The sequence below is a fragment of the Protopterus annectens genome, chromosome 10.part0 (genome assembly GCF_019279795.1).
Source record: "Protopterus annectens isolate FY-2018-M chromosome 10.part0, PAN1.0, whole genome shotgun sequence".
NCBI lineage: Eukaryota > Metazoa > Chordata > Ceratodontiformes > Protopteridae > Protopterus > Protopterus annectens.
The window spans coordinates 1,238,365,046-1,238,386,250 of NC_056744.1; the positions used below are offsets into that span (position 1 = coordinate 1,238,365,046).

The window sequence follows — 21,205 nt, forward strand, 5'->3', positions numbered from 1 at the left end:
ACAATGTTTTTTGCATAATTGTGCTTTACCATTGTGTTTTAAAATAACTGTGTTTTTATTCAGTGTCTCTTCAAGTGTATTTAAATTAATTTGATTATGTTATTTTCTTACTAGCTGTCATGTGACTTTTCTAGTATTTTAATGCCATGGGGTGTTCAGTTGCTTTCATTGTGAAGAAGTCTAGCCTTGTTTAGATGAAAGCACTACATTAAAGCTGTGTTTGTCTTATTCTACTGCCTTGGACTGATTTGTTTTCATCTGGACTTAAATTATATTGAGGGTCTCAGGCATTATTTATGGTAGTAAATTAGTCTCAGTATAGGTCCTTGGCGCATAAAAATCATTTTTGTGAAAAAAAATTACTTCTTAAAGGAGAGAAAAATTACTTGAGGAAGAAGGTAATAGTAAGAAAGATATACAAAGCTTGACATACTGTTTTCCTTCACCGAAGCTCTTTTGTTTGTATGAACAACTTCTTATGAAATGTTGCTGATTGTGTTCTTATGAAATAAAGGGCTGTCTATGTATTTTGTCCATTGGGGCAGTTTTATTTATTTAACATTTGTTTACTGGGAAAGTCTGACATGGAATGAGCTAATTTTCAGCAGAGGCCTGGGGAGAAATACTCTAGAGACATGTCTTTGTAACCTGGGAGGAAACCGGAGTACCTGGAGAAAACCCACACAGATGCAGGGAGGACATGCAGACTCCGCACAGAAGGCACCCCAGCCAAGAATCGAACCGGAGATCCTCTTGCTGTGAGGCGACAATGCAACCGCTGCACCACTGCACCGTCCAAAATTTATGGATTTACATTATTATACATGGCTGCCTCCTACCTTGCATTAGCATGAACTGTTTTGCATCTTTCTTTGCCTTCCCTTGTTTGCTCTTGTTCCTGAAGGGAAGCTTGTGCTCTGTTTTCTTTGGTTTCATTGATTCTGGATGTTAGAGGAGGTTTGAGGGACTTTGTTTGTATCTTGCCCCTGGCAGCAAGTACAGTGTCGATATACATTTTCTGTGATGCTGTCACTTGATTTGAATGGACTTCCAGGAACAGGATGGTCTGACTTGTATAAATACAAAAGTAACTAAATTGGTTTACAATGGCCTTTATATTTGTCTAGAAGAGTGTGCTGGGGTGACTGATGGCTGTTTGGGAAGACAAGAATCATTGAAACTGATAAGTGCATAGTCTTTTATGACTATATTTGTAACTTGCATCATTGGTTTGTATACTAATTGCTCTTACAGTACCGTGCTTTTTCCAAGTCTATGCTATTAGGTGACTTTATGTATGAAGCTGGAAGGGGGAGGAAATGTGTTAGTGAAGGGAAACAAACTGCTGTTGCATAGATTTTCTATTAGTATTCTAGTGTAATGTATTTGAACAGATTTTCTTCTCTTGAATCCAGAAGAGAGAAATTCTGTACTCAGATCAAACTTGAAAGCCTTACTCTCAATATCTTATCCAATTAAATATTCCATTGGGGAGAGGGTAGGAGTCAAAGGGGAGGCACAGAACACATTTCATTTTAGGAGCAAATTTAGCTGATATGTGACTTGTGTAAAATTGTGTTCCATTTAACTAATCACTCTATGGGAAAGAAAAGGAAAGCAAAAAAGTAAAAAAAAAATATAGTAAAAGACATAAATAAAGGAAAGGGGAAAAAGGAAAAAAAAAAAGAAAAAAATATTTTGAAGCTTCTCCTACTTTGGTTAATAAACAGTCAGTGACAGCAAATATGTGTTGTTGTCAGGAGTGAAGCATGGCTACTGCTTTCCTCACTTACAAGATGCATGATTCAAATATGATGCCTTCACTTTATAAATGATGTATGTCAAAAGTCTCTATTAAGTTACTAAGACAGATACTGTCACCAGTCCCATCTCTTTACCACATTCTATCTAATACACTCATTCTGCACATGTTTTTAGTCATTTTTAATTTAATTTAATTGCATTTTTTTAAACTGTGTTTGGTCTAATATTGCTACATACTCAATTGTGCTAGCTTGCACTGCATTTGAATTTTTTTACTGCTGTTTTAGCTACTTTTCTGTAAAAAAAAAAAAAAAAAAAACTGTAAGCCTGTTTCCTACCCTTCCTGTAACTAGTGTAGCCCAGATAAAGATTTGCTCTATCCAGGACAGTATTTAAGCTTCTGAGCCCCCCCCCCCCCAAGCCTTTCTGTGCTGGAGGGAAGCCTTCTAGCTTGTCAGTGGGAGTGGTAAGCACTAGGTAACCTGTCTACAACATAAGGAGTGGTTCTGGCCCAGAAATTGTAGTTATTGCCCGTCTGGGCAATCTTTTCCATCTCTCTCAACTTTCTGATTTAAAAGCCTGCATTTGCACTTGTTTCTTTCCTGTAACCAGTCTAGTGCAGATACAGATTCTTAGTTTTAGCACTTGAATTTGCTTATTCGTGCTCAGCACTTGTTCAGAACTTATTGTAGGCACTAAATAAGCTACTATAGCACTAAACCTTCCTCATTACCTAGAGGAAAACAGTTTCTGCACTTACTTTTCTCACTTGCTTAGAGAAAAACAGCTCTTGTGCTCACTTTCCTCACTTATCTAGAGGAAAATAGTTTTTTATTTAGGCATGTCCAAGGTCAGCTCCCAGTGTTCTCTCCTGTCTATCTGATGAATCTGTGCATCTTGGGGCAATGTAGAAATTGCCTCATGTACACAGATAGCCCTCTCCTCCTACCAGCCAACACTACAACCTGTGAGAGATGCACTTATCTAGCCAAACTGGAGGTAAAGCTTTCTCCAACCAAGACCGAACTTGACATTCAAGAGGAGAAGGTAAACACTTGCACCACACCACACTTATCATATAGTCTCACTAAATCTGCACCACCAAAATCCACACATAGAAACACAAAACATTCATGGAGGCTCTCAATAATAGTATGCCCAAGCAACAGAGACCTCCAAAGCAGAAAAGCAAGTAACTTCCACCCCCCCCAACACAACCCAAATGGCACATAGCCCACAGACTCAGTGTGCCACTCAACCACAGCCAATAAGGCAAAACAACATAGCCAGCACACTAGTCATAGGTCACTGTATACTCAGGCACACTGATGTCCCACTCACCAGGCTAAACAAGGAGAAGGTTACTGTCAGCTGCCTGTCGGGTTTCAGGATCCGCCACATAACCCATGCACTCAGGTCACTCCACAACAAGTACAAATATTACTCTGTCATTGTCCATGTTGGTGTGAATGACCTGAGACGTACCTCCCTGGACTACATGAAAAGAGATATGGAAGAGCACTCCGATCTTTTATCCCAGGCAGGTATGACCCTAGCCCTGGGTAGCATTCTCCCATCACCCAGAATGATACCGCAGTACAAGGACAAAATGATTGACATCAACAATTGGCTGAGCTTCTGGTGTCATTCCAGGGGGATCCAGTATCTGTATGCCAGGGATGACATGGTCGACAGGCCATGATGCTTTGCCAGAGATGGCCTGCACCTGTCGCCCCTGGGATTCTGGATACTGGCTAAGGCTCTTGCCGCCCCTATAGTGCCTTTTTTAGGCAAGGTTCAAATGACAAATTCACCACCTTAACAGGAACAGGCAAGCAAAAACTGAGGGTAATGCTACTCAATGCTAGAAGTCTAAATCTCAAAATACACTCACTCGAGGCACTCCTTAAAATGGAGAACATTGATATCTGTGCAGTGACTGAGACCTGGTTCAAGGCTGCAGGGAGCACCCCTGCACTACCAGGCTATAACTCATACCACACTTTTCGACTATGTAACCTGGACCGGAACACCAAAGGCGGAGGTGTATCCATATTCATTAAGGATGTCCACACCTCCAGGCTAGTTGCTCAGCATAATGCATCCGAGGTTCTCCAAGTGCAACTAGCTGGGCAAAACTGCAATCCAAATTGTAGCTTGCCACAGCTCCCCCACCATTACCCAAGATTCCCACTCCTCTTTTCTTGATGTACTGGAAAATATTAGGGTTCAACCAAACACCCTAACAGTGGGTGATTTCAACTACCCCACCATTAACTGGGAAAACTACTCATGTACCAACTCCTTCACACAACGCTTTCTGGAATTTATAAACTCAAAATCAACTTATTCACACCCCCACCAGAGGAAACAATATCCTAGACCTAGTCATTACCAACATGAGTGACCGGTGTTCCACACTTGAAGTCAACTCCTCATTGGTCCCATCTGACCATAAGCTAATCACCCTTGATATCCACATCCCACTCCCACCCCCCATTGAGGAAACCACTGTAAAAAATTTCTCCAAAGCCAACTTCATGCTTCTTAAGACAGAAGTGGTGAACTTCATGACACCCATGCAGATGGACAATACAGTTACGACTGTGAATCCTACACATATGCACTCGATAAGCATGAGTGCAAGGATCGTGCTATCCCAAACAGAACCAAGATGCTATTCTCCAAAAAAAGGAAGCCAATCTAGTGGTCCCCTGCCATAAACAAACTGTACAACAGAAGGAAGAAATTGTTGCAAAAGAGAGGAAAACACCATGAGTGGAGGAACTCCCTGGTCAGCCTCAGTAAGAAGGTGAGATCCCTTATAAGATCCTCCAAAGCTAGCTACGAAAACAAAATCACCACTGATTCTAAGGACAACCACAAAGCATTCTATGTCAGGAATCCCAATGGCAACACCCAGATCTGCTCTGAGTTACAGCACAACGGCACGAAAATTACAGAGCCAAATGATACTGCCAACATCCTGGCAGATAGGTTCAGTGCTAACTTTATCCCCCCACCCCCTAAAAGGCCCATATCTATACAGGAAGAATGCAGAGTCCTTGTAATCACAACTACGCAGGTAAAAGCTGCACTCTCTAAAGCCAAAAACACAGCATCCATGGGACCGGACAACATCTCAGGCTGCATTTTACACGAACTTCAGAAGAAACTGGCTCCCCACCTAAGTACCATAGTCAGTCATAGCCTCACATCAGGCTTTGTGCCCACTGAATGGCGTACAGCAACAGTTATCCCACTCCACAAAGGGGGAGCCACCACTGATCCTGGGAACTATCACCCTATTAGCCTGACGAGCCTGGTCTGCAAGGCCATGGAACATATCATCATGGAACTCATAAACAAAGACATTGGTAACCTCCAAATTCTGGATCCCACCCAGTTCAGGTTTGTGAAAGGCAGATCATGCCTCCTGAACCTGATCGACTTATTTGAGACAGTCACCAAAGCTGTAGATGAGAGTAATGTGGTTCACACAGCCTATCTTGATCTCGCCAAGGCTTTCAACACCATCCCCCATTCTGGAATTATAGCTAAACTCACTAAACTAGGTATAAATCCCTACGTCACAAGATGGGTTGCCAACTGGCTCACTGACAGAACCCACACTGTAAAAGTTGCACACTCCAAATCTGACCTCAAATCAGTGACAATTGGAGTACCACAGGGTTCAGTCCTGGGACCTCTCCTGTTTGGTATTTACTTCTCTGAAGTACAGGCTAACACAGAAGGCCTCTGGCTAATGAAGTTCGCAGATGACTGCAAACTAGAAACCATAGTCGAGTCCCCAAATGATGTGTAAATCCTACAGAAAGGCCTTGCTGAGACAGATGCCTGGTGTAAGAGCCATGGCCTCAAGCTCAATCCCAAAAAGTGCATTGTCATTCCCTTTGGTAAAAACTCTGTACTTATGAACTACTACATAGACAGAAGTCTACTTAACACCGAATGTGTGATAAGAGACCTTGGGACCCAGGTGGACAGTTGTCTGTCCTTTGATAGTCACATCACCACAGTAGTCAGGAAGTCCTTCTACGTGGCACACCTCATCATAAAAGGGTTCTCATCCAGGAAAAAAGAGGTCATTGTCCCCCTCTACTCGACACTCATTAGACCCATTATAGAGTACAACGCCCCTTTTGGAATGTACCTCACAAGACATCTGCAGCAGCTGGAAAGGCCACAGAAGTACCTCACCAAGAGGTTTATGGGTCTCAAGCACTTGTCCTACACAGATGCCCTACACTGACCATTTCAAAAAACTCCAGCTTTACTCCATAGCATATCGCCTACTCTGAGGTGATCTCTGCCTATCATATAAAGCTATATCAAACCCAGAGCTATTGGACATGCTACACCTAAAGAAATCCCAATCCCTCTGAGCTACACGGTCTAGGGACCTGAACCTTGTCACCACAATAAACAGGACATGCTGGAGGGATAGATTCCTGTCCCAGAGACTTCCCAATACTCTGGAACAGGCTACCCATCTATGTCAAGCAAAGTTCTTCATTAGCACTCTTCAAGAAAAGTCTTGATGAGTGGATGGGAAATAGGAAATACACCTCGGGGATCACTTCTGTGTCTCTGCTGGACAGTGGCACAGGAAAATAACTTTCTTGGGTGGCATAAGCCAGGGAACCTTGTTGGCTAGGCTTACGTAGGCCCTCAGGCCAATAGCCTAGTACCTACCTATGAACCTATGTCTGTAATGCATGACTAGTTTAAGTAAAGCTTTAATAACTGGTAACCCATTTTAATCAGATAGCAGATGTGGCCAAACAATGACTTTATTACACCATATTTCTTTATTTTTTTCTAGCTGGTAAATAACAGTGGGGAGGGCTTAAGACTATTGTTTGCACTAAAGAGCTCTTATAGCTTGCCAGATTTAATACTTAGTGAAAAAATATGGTCACTGTAGTCTGCTTGTGGTTATTTGGTACCAGACGCTGTACTGGTTCTGCAACAAAGTGGTGATACATAATATAGAATGTTCCCACTTTAAATTGATCCATTTAAGTTTACCTAAATAAGCTAAATTTTTATATGCAGCTTTGTTTAACATGAATCTTGATTTATCCTTCTCTAGTCTTAGTACATTTGCTTTCTATAAAACCTATGTTATCATTGGAGGATTATTGTTCTGGTCCCAGAATGGACATCGAGGCTTGAGTCAGAGAGACCCCCCTTTTGTAATTTAGCTGAATCTGCTGACAGGACATGATTTGTTTCTCATTTGCCTGAGAGATGATGTGAGGTGCAGAGAAAAATAATGACAAGAAAGGTTAAAGTTAACCATGACACTATTACCATGAAATAGACATTTATGAAATCTAAGATTAAATTATGGAAACTAGGCCATAACGAGATCTTGAGGAGAACATTACTTAAAGAGAAGAAAAGAGAATGGACAGAAGAAAAGAAAAAAAGAAGGATTTATTGCATTAATTTCAAGTAGTCAAATATGTGCCTGCCTGTGCTGTAATACCTGTCTGCCTGTGCTGTAAATTGGCTTTAAAACCCCCTCCTCCTAAAGAGTCGTCCTTGCAATCTAAGGAAAACTTACTAAGTCAACCACTGTCGTTTTTCTTGACCAGTAGATTCTACTTTATATGCCAGTTACTTAGTCTTCCTGGCTGACAGGTTTCTACATTCAGGAAATGAAAGAAAACCTGTTCTACTTTGCACATCTCTGTTAATTGTTTTCTGTTGGCTATAAATTGATTATTTTCTGGTATAATTTGATCTGAGGGTAGAAATCGTATCCCTCCCTACCCAAAATACTTGAAAAATACATTCAAAATGTATTCAAAAAACAATTGCTAAATTATCTCCTCTGCAGGAAGAACTCCTATCCTCCACAACATGGCTGCTGTCCTTCCCACAGTATTAACACTACACTAATAACCTATATAGATACTGTCAATAAAGTTAGACATAACAGCAAAATGGTTTCCTCATTATTTCTTGCCTTGTCTAAAGCCTTTGACACAGTTTGTCACAGCAAACTTCTATTTCAAATGTCCTCACTATGTTTCTCTCAGTCCATCCATCTATGGTTCAAAAGCTACCTGTCCAATAGGTATCAGTCAACAAAATGGTATTCCAGTCACCACCGGTGTACCACAAGGCTCTATACTTAGTCCCCTCAACTTAACATTCGCACCAACACTCAATGTGCATTCACACAACAGGCCATCCTAGTACAATACACAGATGGAGCTACACTCATTTGCACATCTGACAACATGGCACACCTCAAAAAATTACTCAGGAAGCTTTAACAGCCACTGAAATATGGCTTTGTAACTCACAACTCATGCTCAACACCCAAAAAATAAATTTTTTTCACCAAATCTCTCTCATATGAAGAAACAAAATGTAAAGTCCTTTCCCTTGATAATACAACCATTGAAGTCACTTTTCATAGCAAATTATTAGGGATGATAGTGGATGATAATCTTACATTTGATCTGCCTAAACAAAACTGCATAAAAATTCACAAAAACTAGGGATGATTTACAGAGCCAAAAACTTTCTCACCAACGTAACTAAAACAAATCTTGCCACTATTTAGCTCTGCCCCACACTTCCTTATGGCACTCCCATACGTACTAACTTCCAGACATCACAAAAATTAAAACTTGAGCAATGATATAACCAAGCTGAAACTTTTGCAGCAAATGCCCCTTTTAGAACCTATCCTATTCAGAACCCTATAGAACTCTATAACACTAAAATGCCTAAATTGGTTAGAACTACCCCATTAACTAACATATACATAGCTTCTTACCACTTATTGAATTATCCAGCACAAAATGCATTCTACACAGCTATGTACCCAGCCAGTCATTACGATACAGTGACCAAGAATTCCTTTCTATCCATAAATCTATCAGATCTGCAGGGCATTGCCTGTACTCGTACAATATTGCTAAGGGCTGGAACTCCTTACTCTGTTCTTGCTTAATACCAGAATAAACTGTATCCCTAAATTGAACAAGAACCTATTCTTACCCTATATCTCCTTATTCTCCCTTCTTCACCCACTTCCTTACTTCTATCAATTTCTCTCCCCTGGCTTTCTCTCTAAATATGCCATAAGCCTGCTTTTCCTCTCAGTTTGTATTGCAATGCCTGTTTGTATTATACTAATTTGCCTGTAATTTCTCTATAAGCTAGCAAGAATTTCTCTAAATATTGACTTGTATCCATTCTTAACCAATGTTTAAATATTATGCATAATTTGGTATAATTATTTAAACTCCAGATGTTTTTGTAATATTTTTGATGACTGGAAAGTTATTGTTCTTAAAATGTTTTGTAATATTTTGGAGCTTTTCTCCCTCGGCCTCTGCTGAAAATGGGCTCCTACCCAGTCAGATTTACCCAGTAATCAAAAGTCAATAAATAAATAAATAACATAATATTGACTTTAGATAACTTACTGGTGCCCTGGAATGGGAGTCCGAATAGCTAAAAACATTTAGATATTGTTCTTAACAATGCAAACGGTAGTTTAATAAAAGGAGGAGGTTGTGATAATGTATTGAATAGTTCAAATACTAGTGCACCCAAAAAATTTAGACTAACTTCCTCAACTAAAACTCTCAATAATTGGATTTGGCATCTTATATGTTACTCAAATAAGAACTGATAACATATTAATCTTGTGTGACATTACATCAAAAATACTAAGTTTTAACGTAATTCCTTCTCCCATTTCAGATCACAATGCCCTTGTACTAAAGACTGCAATTTGTTTTTCAAAGGCATTACCATTGATAAAAAGAAGTCCTTCTATAAAAGAATTTAAAACTTGGTTACTTTCAAAAATTGAATATTTTTATGCAAACTAACATTTCTGAAGAGGTCAGTAGTGTTATGATTTGGGACTCTTTAAAAGTTTATATTTATGGGAAGGCTTTGGTGCTTTATAAAAAGAAAGCGAGCGGATGTGATAATAAGTTGTTAAATATACAAAACTATAAGAAATGAAATAGAAGTTTTAAGTAAGAAATATTCTGAACTTCCATCACTCAAAGTATAACATAAATAAAATATGTATGGCTATTGGTGAAATTGTAGATGTAATTAGATAATACTACTTTTCTTTAAATCAAGAAATAAAACCAGATGACCCTCTCAATAAAATGTAGCAACACGTTTTTGATACAATGCTTTTAAAAAGGATTTCTTCAGAAATGAAAATAGAATTCTTAAACAAATTTCTTTTAACCACATTTCTGATAAAATCAAAGAATGTAAACCAAATAAATCCCTAAGAATTGAAGGATTAATTTCAGAGATTTACAAGACTTTCTACCAACAAATGATAAATGTTTTTATAAGGTCTTTATAGATATTTGAGTTTTAATTATATTAGTATCCAATGATTACACTATCGGCATAGAAGTTGCCCTGTCCACTTGTTGATCATTTTTATTATATGCAAACCATGTGTTTTGTACTGTCGCCCTTAATATTTCCTGCAAATATCCCCTCAGCACAAATCTGCCATATGTGACCTTTAAGAGATTACCAACTTCCTTAATGTTTGTGTTTAACTCTCTAATTCTAAAAGTCTGTCCTTTGACTCTGTTGCCACTTCTATACATAGGATGAAATAATTTAGAATGTCTACCTACTTTGTCTCTGTCTGGATACACTGCACCCAATTTTTTGCATAATTTATTGCAGTTATTCTCTTGTCAATAGTGTGTCAAGCTACTATCTTCATAAACAATGTTATGTAAACTGGTTAAGTAACGGTCCATGAACTTGAATGTCATTTATTTTTATTATTTATTTATTTTATTTTACATTTGTTAACCGGGGGTGTCTGATTGAGCCAAAAAGGCCCTTTCTCAGCAGAGGCCCGGGGAGAAAAGCTCCACATACAAAAATTACAGATACATTTAGATATTTAGACAAGATCAGTATACACACAAATTACAATAGACATGTTTTTACAGTGGTATGCAGCACATCAACAGTTACAGTGAAGAGAAAAAACAAAAAATTATTAATTTAAAAATAAAGGTAATTAATAGATTTGTGGTGTACAGCTGAAATTTGGACATAGGTAGAATACATACATAGTACACAGGTACAGTACATACATTGTAGATTAGCCAGTGTTTGTGAGTAAGAGTGAAAACTATTATCCAGTACTCTAGGTTTAGTATGTGTACCTTATCTGCTTTCACTGGCCTGGGGAGCAATCATGGCACTGGCAACTTTGCTTGAGATTTTGCCTAATGAGGTTTTTAAAGGAGGCTTTGGATGATGTGTTTTGTATGCTAGTAGGGAGAGAGTTCCATTTGTTTAGCCACTGAATTACTATATAGTGTGTCTCCAAAGCTATTGTAGCTGTTGGTTACTTCTAGTAGTAGTTTGCTTGATGATCTAAGAGGCCTTTTGGCTGAGTGATGTTGTACTAGGTTTTTGAGGGCAGGACACTTATTGAGGAGGCAATAGATAGAATGACAGAGGCAGAGCTGATTGTAGGTTAGGAGGTTGGGCAGTTCAAGCCAGTGGAGCTGTCTCAAAGCAGTACAGTGATGAGTTCTATATGAGCAATTTGCAGCAAGGTGGGCAATTCTGTTACAGCAGGCTTCCATTTTGCTTAGTCCAGTTTTGTTGAGATTGGTCAGAATGGGAGATGCATAGAGTAGGGTGGATAGAAGTTGGGAATGAGCAATGACTGATCTGGTGTTGTTGGTAAGAAATGGTTTGATACGGTAGAGTAATCCCAGTTTGGCATGTACTTTTTTAATAGTGAAGTTGAGATGACTATCACATTTTAGGTGGGAGTCTATGATTATTCCCAATAGCTTAGCCTGTGCCACTGGAGCGATTGGAGTAGCATTTGTGAAGTAGATAGTGAATTGATTGTTATCAGTGTTTTTGTTAGAACTGGTTATAATCATAAGCTGAGTTTTCTTTGGATTGAGGATAAGCTGGGCTTTGGTAAGGTAGTTTTCAATGTCAGAGAATGCTAGTTTAGTTGTTTTCAGGAGGGTGGGAATGTTTTGTGCAGCACAGATTAAGGTAGTATCATCTGCATACTGAATGATAGATGCATGCTGTGTGGAGGTATGGAGGTCATTTGTGAAGACTGAGAATAGTAGTGATCCTAAGATAGAACCCTGTGGGGCTCCTATAGTTATGGGCAGCTAAGGAGAGAGAGAATTTTCCCATTTCACCACCTGGTACCTGTCAGTTAAGTAGCTTTGGAACCAGGTAAGAGTGGAATTTGATAGGTGATACTGGTTTAGTTTGTTTAGCAGGATTTGGTGTGAGACTGTGTCAAATGCTTTGGACATATCCAAAAAAAGAGTTGACACCTGCAGGACCTTCATTTTTGAGACGGTTTACGGTGTCTGTGAAGCAGAGGAGGGCTGTAGTGGTACTATGGGCAGGTCTGAAACCATGCTGAGTAGGTGACCGGATGCTGCTGTCTAGGAGATATTTTAGCACCTGGGTATGGATGCATTTTTCTAGGATTTTGGCCAGGGGGGAGAGTAAAGCAATGGGTCTGTAGTTATTAAGTTCGGTGGAGGTCCCGCCTTTATGTATGAGTGTAACATAGGATATTTTGGGCACATAGTTTTCAACAACTGATCTGTTTATGAGAGTGGAGATTGGGATAGCAATAGCATCTGCTGTGAGTTTCAAGAAATAGCTGGGGAATAGGTTGGCTGCTGTTGATGATGTTTTTACTTTGGAGAGCATGCTTTTGATTGAAGTTGTAAAAACTTTTTTGAGGGTATAGCTTGTATTAGTGGTATTTGTGTTGGGGGGGGGGGGATAGTGAGGTAGGAACTGTCCTGTGATACTAAGGATAGAATTGAGTTCACAAAGTGGGAGTTGAATTGTGTTTCGATGGGAACTTTAGTATCAGGGGTGGTTGGTTTGGGGGTAGCCTTTTGGGTGGATTTTAGTATCTGGTTTACATTTTTCCAAAACATTTGGGGGTTGTGTTGGTATTTAGTTTGTAATGTCATGTAGTAGGATTTTTTGTCCAGCCTAATGCATTTTTTGCACAGTTGCACAGTTTTTGGTACTTAGGCTTTGTGTTTTTTGATAGTAAAGCCAGGCAGTGTCTCTGGACTTGAGGATTTGTTTGGTTTCTTTACTGAGCCAGGCGTTTGTAGAGGTTCTAACCTTGATTTTGCGCAATGGAGCAACAGTATCTAGGTGTTGTAGAAATGTTTTGTTGAAATATGCTACAGCCTGGTCAATTGGGAGGGTTTTTAGGGGGGTCCAGTGACAGTTACAGACTAAAGTATTGAGGACCTCAGGAGAGAATTTTTTTGTGTTTCCAGTAGATTTATAGTTAGTGGTTTTGCATATGCTTGTTCTACTACGTATAAGGTGTATTATGTTGTGGTCACTTAAGGTGTCTGGGAGACTGCCTGTGTGGGGGTACAGTGTGCTGTTGTTAGTTAGGACCCAGTCAAGGATGGATTCCCTTTTAGATTTTTTATCACATCTAGTTGGAATTTGAACTAGCTGCTGGTAGCCACGGAGATTTATTAGATTACTTGGTGGTTCTGATATACAGGTGAACCAATCTAGGTTGAAATCCCCCAGAATAAGGGTTTATTATGAATATGTGGAAGAACACCAGGATAAGAAGTCTTCAAGGCTAGCAGGTGTATTACCAGGTGGAATATAGATCACAATTGTGGCGATGACCTTTTTAGGGTGAAGTTGAAGTTATAAGTATGTCCCAATTATTGGGGGAGGGGTAGGAGTTTGGTAATTGACATACAGTTGAGTTGGACTTGTACAGTAAGGCAGTTCCACCCCCTTTACGAAGTGGTCTGTCTTGTCTAATGATATTGTAGCCGGTAGGGAGAACTTCTGAGTTAGCTATGTTTTTATTTAGCCAGGTTTCTGTTAAAGCAACTATGTCTGGGGAGTAGTGTGCTATTGTGGCCTGGAGTTCAGGTATTTTATTGATGATACTTCTAATATTAATATTTAGCATTAAAAGATGGTTGGTTTTGCTGCTGTTGTTGATTTGCCAAGGGATGAAGATAGTGGGGTTGTTATGTGTTGGAGCAGTTTGTGTTGGACAGGATGGATTTGGACCTGGGTTGGGGTGGATATCCCCAGTTATGGTGAGCCTGGAGTTAAAATGGTGATACAGATGTTGGAGTTTGGTGATGAGTGTGAGAAAGTATTGTGTTTTTTGGAGTAGGAATGAGAGCGTATGTGTTTAGTTCTGAATTGGTCTGTTATGTAGTTATGTAGTTCTTGAACAATTGTGGGCAGATATTATTATAATGTGTGGTGTCTGTATATGAGAGTGTATAATGTAGTATTGTGCTACTAAGTTTAGGGATATTGCTAGAGTGATAACTTGTGGAGTTATAAAGAATTATGAGAAGACAGACTAGACTTAGTTGTACGATATAAGGTTATAAAGTTTAAGTTGGTTCTAGGTGGAGGTCTGGATAGGAATTATAGGGTTGCACTATATGTGGATGGGGTGTGGGGTGATGTAAATAATGCCTAGGAATGAGAGTGGTTGGAAGTATTTTGTGGTGGAGCAAGTTGGTGTGGTGTAATGTGATCTGACTTGAGGAGCTTTGATTGATGGAGGTGATGTGAGGTTGAGCTGTGGGTGTGGCTGTGATTACTCTTTTTTAGATGTGTTTTTCATGAGTTCAAGACTACAGATGTGAATGACGGCACTTCAAATATAGTCATCTTATTTGTTAGAAATTATTAATAACCTTATTTTGTTTTTCTTTCAAAACAGAAATTGATGCTCCTAAAAATATCCGTGTGATGTCAAGAGACACCAACAGCCTGGAACTAGAATGGGAAAACAGCGAGGCTGAAGTTGATAACTACAGAGTTGTTTATAGCACCTTGGCTGGAGATGAATATGAAGAGATCGCTGTACCTAAACGTCCAGGTCCCACTACAAGAGCAATCCTTTCAAGTGAGTAGTTGGGCTATATGCTTTACAAGTTTGTTGTGCTGACTCTATTGCCAAGAACGTTTGAGAGCCTGAAATTGTTTTACAACACTTTCCTTATATGCAGCTAAATAGTTACAGACACCATTGATCTTGTAAGTTATAAATACTCATTATTCATAAATCCTAATAAGGACTGTTACAAGACTAGAAATGTAGAAACAATTGTAGAGATTTATGATGGCTTTGCTGTCCAGCTTCTTGTCATATCACTAAGCACAAATTTGTGTGTGAACATGCACAAACACACACATACATTAAATCAGTTAAGATTTAGTATGCAAGTAGTGAAACAGGGACTGTGAGTACTAATTCATGTAATTTTCCACTCAAGCTAAGATTTTTTTCTCATAACCTGATTATGAAGAGAAAAAAACAAGATATGTTCAGTTAGTTGTTTATTTGTGAGATTAAACTAACAACAAACTTTAAGATCAGCAATCAGCAGACAAAAAATAGAAATTACTGAAAACAGTCTGGTAAGAGCAAGGTAGTCAAATCCATCCATCCTTCTTCAAATGATTCTGGAAAAAAATAGGAAACTCAAGATGTTTCTGACATTTTTAAAACCGCCAATTTTTGGCATGTCCCAAAGATAATAATGTAGTGAAATCCACAAGACTGGGTCTGATATGCAAAATGGCTGTGGCCAGAGGTTTCAAGATAAATATGAGGAATGATTTGGAAAGGATGAAACATTAGTTGAAAAGATGGCAACTGTGCAAAGTACTAGACAGGTCACAGAGACCTTCAAGCAAAGTCTCAGCTGTGTGTGTGAGTCAAAATGGTTGCAACAGAGCAGGGAAAGGATGTAAGGGTGTTGATCACACTGAGACTGGGCAGTGTGGGGTAGAGAGAGAGACAGCAGTGATAGCAGCAAACAGACTGCTGGAAAGTGTCCTTAGGAAGATAGTGTTCTTACTCTTCTGGGAAGTGCTCAAGCCACACCTGCAGTACTGCATACTATGCAGAATGCCATACAAGGAAAGAGGTATTAGGCAGCTGGACATCATTTTGAAGGACAAATGCCAGGAGTTATACACAAACATGTTTGTGCAACATAAAGAGCAATACAGCCATTTTGGCACCACTTCCACACAGTACATTCTTACCGTCATCACTGGTGTACTACTACCCTTGCGTGCATTTAACTTGTTCACAGCTAAGCTTCTCCTACCACTCTGCACAGGTACATGAATTTACACAAAGCAATTCTAGACAGTATGATGTACCTTTGCGCTCCAGAAATTATCCATTCCCAGACAAAGGTTTGTCAGTACTACAATGTTGTAATAATTAAAGCAGCACTGGACTCACCATACGTCTTTAGTAGTATTACACTATTTTAAGTATTAAAGCAGTACTATACCCACAGTACTTCTTTGGCAGTACTACACCATCCATTATACGTGATAATGCAGTACTATACCCACTGTAATGCTTTGGCAGTACTACATTATTATATGTGTTAAAGTAGCACTGTGCACACAGTACATCTTTGGCAGTATTGCACTATTATGAGCATTAAAGCAGCAGTGTATCCACCGTACTTTTCTGGCAGTACTTCACTATTATACGTGTTGAAGCATTGCACCCATAGTACTTTTTTTGCAGTACTACACTATTATAGTTGTTAAATTAGCACTGTACACATAGTACTTCTTTAGGGATAAAGACACAGTAGCCTCTGTCTATGTCCTCCAAATACTGCAAGGTGTTTCATACCCTTTGTCCTCACAAGTTCTTGCCATGCACTGTAGTTTAGTTTCTGGGCCTCTCATATATAGTATGTTGCAGTACTAATGCTGATACACAGCTTAAATTGTGTCAGACTAGATTACATTAGAGTAGATTATATTAGATTATTTGTTTCAGAATATGACTATTTTCCTCTTAACATGTTATTAAAACATAGCAGGCTGCATGCTCTCTTTTGAAGTAGATCAGAAGCCCATGAGTTCTCTCCCTACAAAATACACAGATTCCGGTACCAACACTTGAGTGTTACTTGAGTAGGGGGAAGGTGCTGCACTCCTGAGCTGCATTCCTTTGCAGTATGTACTAAAATTATATCCCTCCTGCCTGTACTGAGTGTAGCATTACTGGCTTTTGAAAACTTCATGCCATTTGTGTATTAAAAAGCAAATGTATTTTATCGATAAAAGAGCAATATTAAAAAAATACAGTTGTCAAATTATTTATTTTATTTTATTTATTTGGTGTTTGTTAACCAGGTTAGTCCAACTGAGCCAGAAGTCCATTTTCAGTGGAGACCCAAAGAGAAAAGCTCCAATACAATGCAATGCAAATAATTCTGAAATGCACATTTGAGATTAACAACAAAATAAGAAATGGGTGGTCACATAGAGCAGAACAGAATTAATTAACAAAAGGCACTCTAAAACATTGAATAGTATAGAGCAAAAAGGTATACATAAGTGATGATTACACTGAAATATAGTTACATACTTTAAATACAGATATTGATACATTATGTAATATAAGAGCATAGATATTTACATGAATTCTAGTTACAAGTCAACTGCAGATGTTCTACAGGTTGTTAGGTCTTCAGTTAGACTGAAGTAGAGTTATGTGAGATTTGAGTTGTAAAATAAGGAAGGAAGAAATTGCATGAGTGTAGGGTCCTGACAGGGGCAGGACCATGAGTTTGATAGGAAGTTTTTTAGCACTTTTTTTAAACTATTAATGTGTTTGATGTTTCGTGTATTAGAGGGGAGTTTGTTCCAGGCTGGGGACACTGTGTATTTGTATAAGAGTTTACCTATGCTTTTGTGGGGTTTGTATATAACAAGGAGATGTTGGTCGGAGCTACGGAGTAAATGATTAGGGGTATAGAAAGATACTAGAGAGGAGAAGGCGGGGTAGGTGGTAGGTTTATTAATTATGGAGTGTGTAAAACTGTCACAGAAGTTGCTGTTGGGGGAATTAAAGCCATTGTAGTTTTTTTTAGAGCAAGGCAGCGGTAAGAGTTGTAGGGTTGGTTGGTGACAAATGTAACTATTTTATTATTATAAGTTTTTCAAGCTTGGTGATTAATGTGGTATGTACGTTTGTAAGTACTCGAGCGGCATAGAGAAGGACAGGAAGGAGGAATGGCTGAGCAAGATGAAGTTTGGAGTCAGATGAAAGGAATGTTTTGTTCCTATAAAGTTGTCCCAATTTTTGATGTGCGTTTTTAATACCCTATTAAATGTGAAGGTTGAATTTTAGTTGATCATTGATAGTGGTACCAAGGAGCTTAGTGTGAGATTCTACTATAATAACGGTGTTGTCAAGTGATGAGAAGATGAAGGTGGTTTTGTGATGGGAGAGTGATTTTGGCAGGAAGAGAAGGAGTTGAGTCTTTTTGGATTTAAGATGAGTTGGTTTTCTGTAAGCCATCTTTCAATAGCAAGGAATGAATTTTGGGTAAGAGAGTAGAGGTGAGTGATGTTGTCAGAGAAGGAGATGAGAATAGAGTCATCAGCATATTGTATAAGGGAGGAGCTGCAGCCGGATAAGTGGAGATTGTTTGTGAACATATTGAAAAGAAGGGGTCCTAGAATAGAGACCTGGGGAACACTTGTTTGGATAATATCCACTACTAGTTCGGCACAAAGCTAGGCCTTCCCTTTTTAGATTTCTGATGTAGCTAAAGAATGCATTGTGATTATCCTTAGATAGGAATGCTAGTTTAGCTTCATAATTGGCTTTAGAGGACTTTACAAGATATTTAATTTGCTTGTTCAAGCTGTGGAGGGTGTTCTTCCTCTGCTGAGTCAGTTCTGTATTGTTTTTAGACATTAGTCTCTTCCTGTTTTTGTATAGCCTGTTTATGCCTTAATGTCCACCAGGGTGGCTTGTTTTTTTGTGAGGACCTTGTTTTGAAGCATTCAGGCACAACCGAGTCTAAACATTTGTATAAGTGTTTATACAGGTCGTTTGTGTACTCCTCTGTATAATAGTCACTGTTGACAGTGGTAGCAGAGGGTTGAAACTATGTATGCCTTCACGTAGGAGGCTATAGTTTGCTTTGGAGAAATTTTTCATCCTTTTTGCTTTTGAGGGGGGTCAGGTATGATCATTATTTTGAACAAGGCTGATTTATGATCAGACCTTATGAAGGAGGGCAACACACAGGGGTGTAGTGCAGAAACCCTCCTATGTTGGTGAGTCCTAAGTCTAGGACATTCAAGCCCCTTGTGGGGCTGCAGACTATCTGTTCCAGAGTATTTGTATTAACAAAGTCCAGGACCTTAGAGTGAGCATGTTTGTACTCATATGTGACTCCCAGTCGATGGAAAGATAGTTGAAATCACCCACAACCAAGGTGTTTGGTTGTACAGTGAGTGACTCAGGTAGGTCCAAGTAGGTAGAGTGGTTCTTGTGGTTCATGATGGGGGGGTCTATGGCTAACAATGATATGGAAGGGTTTTTTACCTACAGTTAGTTGGACTTGGAGTAGCTCTAGGGAGCTGTTGTACTGTATGAACAGTCTTGAGATGTATTTGTTTTTAATGAAGATGGATACACCTCTGCCTTTGGTTCTTTCTCGCTTGTTTTGAGGTCTGAATGTGTAGAAGACATTGTAGTCTTGCATGGCCAGGGTGCTTTCAGCTGCCTTGAACCATGTCTCTGTGACTGCACAGACATCGGCATCTTCCAGGGTAAAGAGTACTTCCGCTAAATGCAGTTTCTGATATAGTTTCCTAGCGTTAAGCAGCATAACCTCGAGTTTGTCTCTAGTGGATTTTTTTTTTTACATCGAGAATTTTGTTGTTATGAGATTGTCTAAAAAAGGCACTATGGGGGAGGCAAGTACCTTTGCAAGTAACCGAAAGCCAGGAAGCAACAGATGAAGACCATCTCTGGCAATGCAGTGTGGCCTGTCGACCATATCTTCCCAGACTGACAGATACTGAATTCCCCTGGACTGACACCAGAAGCTAAGCCAATTGTTAAAGTCAATCATTTTTGGTTTATATTGAGGCATCATCCTGGGTGAAGGTAGAATGCTGCTTAGGGCTAGAGACATACCTGCCTGGGACACATAATCCGAGAGCTCAGTCCTCTCTCTTCATATAGTCCAGTGAGGTATGTCTCAGGTCATTCACTAAAACATGGACTATGACAGACTTCTAACAGTATTTGTTGTTGAGAGACTTATGTGCATGCATGATCTGACAGATTCTGGCACCTGACAGGCAGCTGACCGTGACCCTCTCCTTGTCCAGCCTAGTGAGGTGTACATCTGTATGTCTCACTATGGAGTCACCTATGACCAAGACATTTGGTTTTGAGGTGTTTTGCCTTTGGGGCTTATTGGCTGAGACACTGTTGTGTGAATTATTATATGTAGTGTTATTCTTCTCTACATGATCATTTTTGAAGAAAGCAAATGTACATCATTATGTGCAATTACACATAGTGAACACAATTTTAATAAAATTACTTTCATCAGCTGACATGTTTGTCAGCCACATTATACATCATTAATTTGTACTTCAGCTCAGAATCAAGTAGAAAATTAGTTAAACATTTCTTACCAAAATCCCACCATATATAAGCATTCAATGATGTGATTAATTATATTAACTCCTCTATAGCTTATGGAAATTAAATTCCTTTTGTTTATTTTTTTTAATTTAAGTTCCTGCATACTGATTGCCATAAACATTTCTTGTACAAAATAGCATATTTTCATAGTTTCTTAGGTGTAAATAATAGGCAATCAGTCTTTGGCTAGTCTACTCCTAGCCAATAACCAAACTAACTAAAGGTGAGAATCAAACCCTGAACCTTGTGTCTGGGAGGTAAACACCTTAACCATTATGTCAACCTCCAAAATTATTCCATTTGTAATAAGAGCCATAATCATATGTTCCAAAATGAGTCAGCATTCATTCATTCTTTTCCTATGTTGTACTGTATTTCAGGTTACGAAATAGATGACATTCCAGTTAAATCTGACAGTCATCTGAGACTTGGGTGCATATGTTGCTAACAGTCTCTCTTTGACCACAATGCCTCTGTTTCATTTCAATGCTTTCTTATAATATGTTCATTCTTTTCTTATCCAAATTCAGTTAACCTTTTTCCATATGATACCATTCTCCCCGTAGTGTTTATCTCTTTTACTCTAACTGCGATCCAAGATGTATTTTACTATTCTCACCTGTCTTTATGTAGTGGTGCAGCATATTATAAAATGAGTGTATGGTCCAAAGTCAGTATTACAAAATGAGTGCAAAATACCCCGGTGTGGGTCCTGATAGTCACATTAACAAGACCAAAATCCAGATTCTGAAAATAGAAACTCATATTGCAAATCTATCTTGTCTTGAAACCCCAGATAAAATGATAATGACAAAGTATGGTTTGACAGGCAGGCAATCTCCAGCACCCCACGGTAAG

General features: G+C 39.0%; 1 protein-coding gene across 3 annotated transcripts in view; it reads left to right on the forward strand.

The window, feature by feature from the left end:
- TNR (tenascin R) overlaps positions 1-21,205 on the forward strand; it is a 5,843,683-nt gene that overhangs the window by 5,162,421 nt on the left and 660,057 nt on the right. For all 3 annotated transcript variants that reach the window (XM_044085960.1, XM_044085961.1, XM_044085962.1), the window contains exon 16: positions 14,567-14,752. In XM_044085960.1, coding sequence (XP_043941895.1) covers positions 14,567-14,752 — 186 coding nt within the window. The remainder of the gene's footprint in view (positions 1-14,566; positions 14,753-21,205) is intronic.